The sequence below is a fragment of the Diabrotica undecimpunctata genome, chromosome 2 (assembly GCF_040954645.1).
Source record: "Diabrotica undecimpunctata isolate CICGRU chromosome 2, icDiaUnde3, whole genome shotgun sequence".
NCBI classification, from domain to species: Eukaryota; Metazoa; Arthropoda; class Insecta; order Coleoptera; family Chrysomelidae; genus Diabrotica; species Diabrotica undecimpunctata.
In genome coordinates this window covers 4,067,438-4,068,526 of record NC_092804.1, presented here as the reverse complement: position 1 = coordinate 4,068,526, position 1,089 = coordinate 4,067,438, and the positions used below count along the sequence as shown (strand labels likewise).

The 1,089-nt window shown below is 41.7% G+C and overlaps 1 protein-coding gene across 1 annotated transcript in view; it reads left to right on the top strand.

Moving 5' to 3' along the window:
* Positions 1–204: 204 nt before the first annotated feature.
* Positions 205–1,089, top strand: part of LOC140434104 (protein extra-macrochaetae-like) — a 4,979-nt gene continuing 4,094 nt past the window's right edge. The window contains exon 1 of the mRNA XM_072522136.1: positions 205–660. Coding sequence (XP_072378237.1) covers positions 289–660 — 372 coding nt within the window. The 5' untranslated portion in view covers positions 205–288. The remainder of the gene's footprint in view (positions 661–1,089) is intronic.

Sequence of the window (1,089 nt, the reverse complement as noted above, 5' to 3'; positions counted from 1 at the left end):
TTTATGCATTGCGATAGTTAAAGGAAATGCATAAGACGGCGCCTCATTGATTGGCAGCAGGAATTTTCGCTACGCTAAACTAGGCGCCCTCGCTTCACAAGCTAGTGCGACGTCCACATTGGCTAGCCACTCCCTCCAGTCTCGAATCCGCTGAGCGCATTGGTCGCCGTCTCCCCTCCAAGCATATAAAACCCCGAGACAGCGACAAATTCCTCAAACTCTACTCGACTTTTGTCTGTATCTGTTTGTTATCGTGTTTCATCAGTTCGTGTTCACAGTTCAGTGAAAATGAAGGCCGTAGTCAGTGCATTGTGTACCGAGAACGGGATTTCCGCCATCAGCGGAAAAATCACCAAGCGTAAGGATATCGAGAACGAAGAAATTCAGATGTACCTCTCCAAACTCAAGGATCTCGTTCCGTTCATGCCCAAAAACAAGAAACTATCAAAATTGGAAGTTATTCAATACGTTATTGACTATATTTGTGATTTACAAAGTGCTTTGGAAACGCATCCTGCCGTCAACGCTTTCGATGCAGCTGCTGCTCTCGGGCAGAAGAAGTCACAAGCAGCAATCAGCCCCAGGCAGCCTCTAGGAGTCAGGCCTAGCCCCAACACCATCCTCGCACCATGCGAAGCTCCTATTCTTCAAAATGTCACGGTAAGTCGATACATTATCAATTACATCAAAAACAAACCGCCAACTCATGTTTAAATATCACTACATTGAAAATTGTCTTATTCGTATCTATCTAAAGTTACTGCAAGAAATGTTTTGCTAGATGCACTTTTGTCATCATAACTCATTGAGTCAGTTCCATTCTTGTAGATTCTGTATTTTCCTATTTTCTTCCGAAAAATCAATACATGCTGTTCATTTAATGACGTCACTGTGCAAAAATGTTTTGCAACCTTCTGGTTTTCTATGACAAAGTTGTCGAAATTGTTTATTTTATTACTGGTTTAAAGCAGTTTTTTACACCGCACATTTCCCGTGACTTTCCAAATGTAAATATCCAAAAAAATCGCCAACTGTAACAGCTGTTCAACTGTGTCAACAACTTCGTCAAACATTTTAGACTTGCTCTTA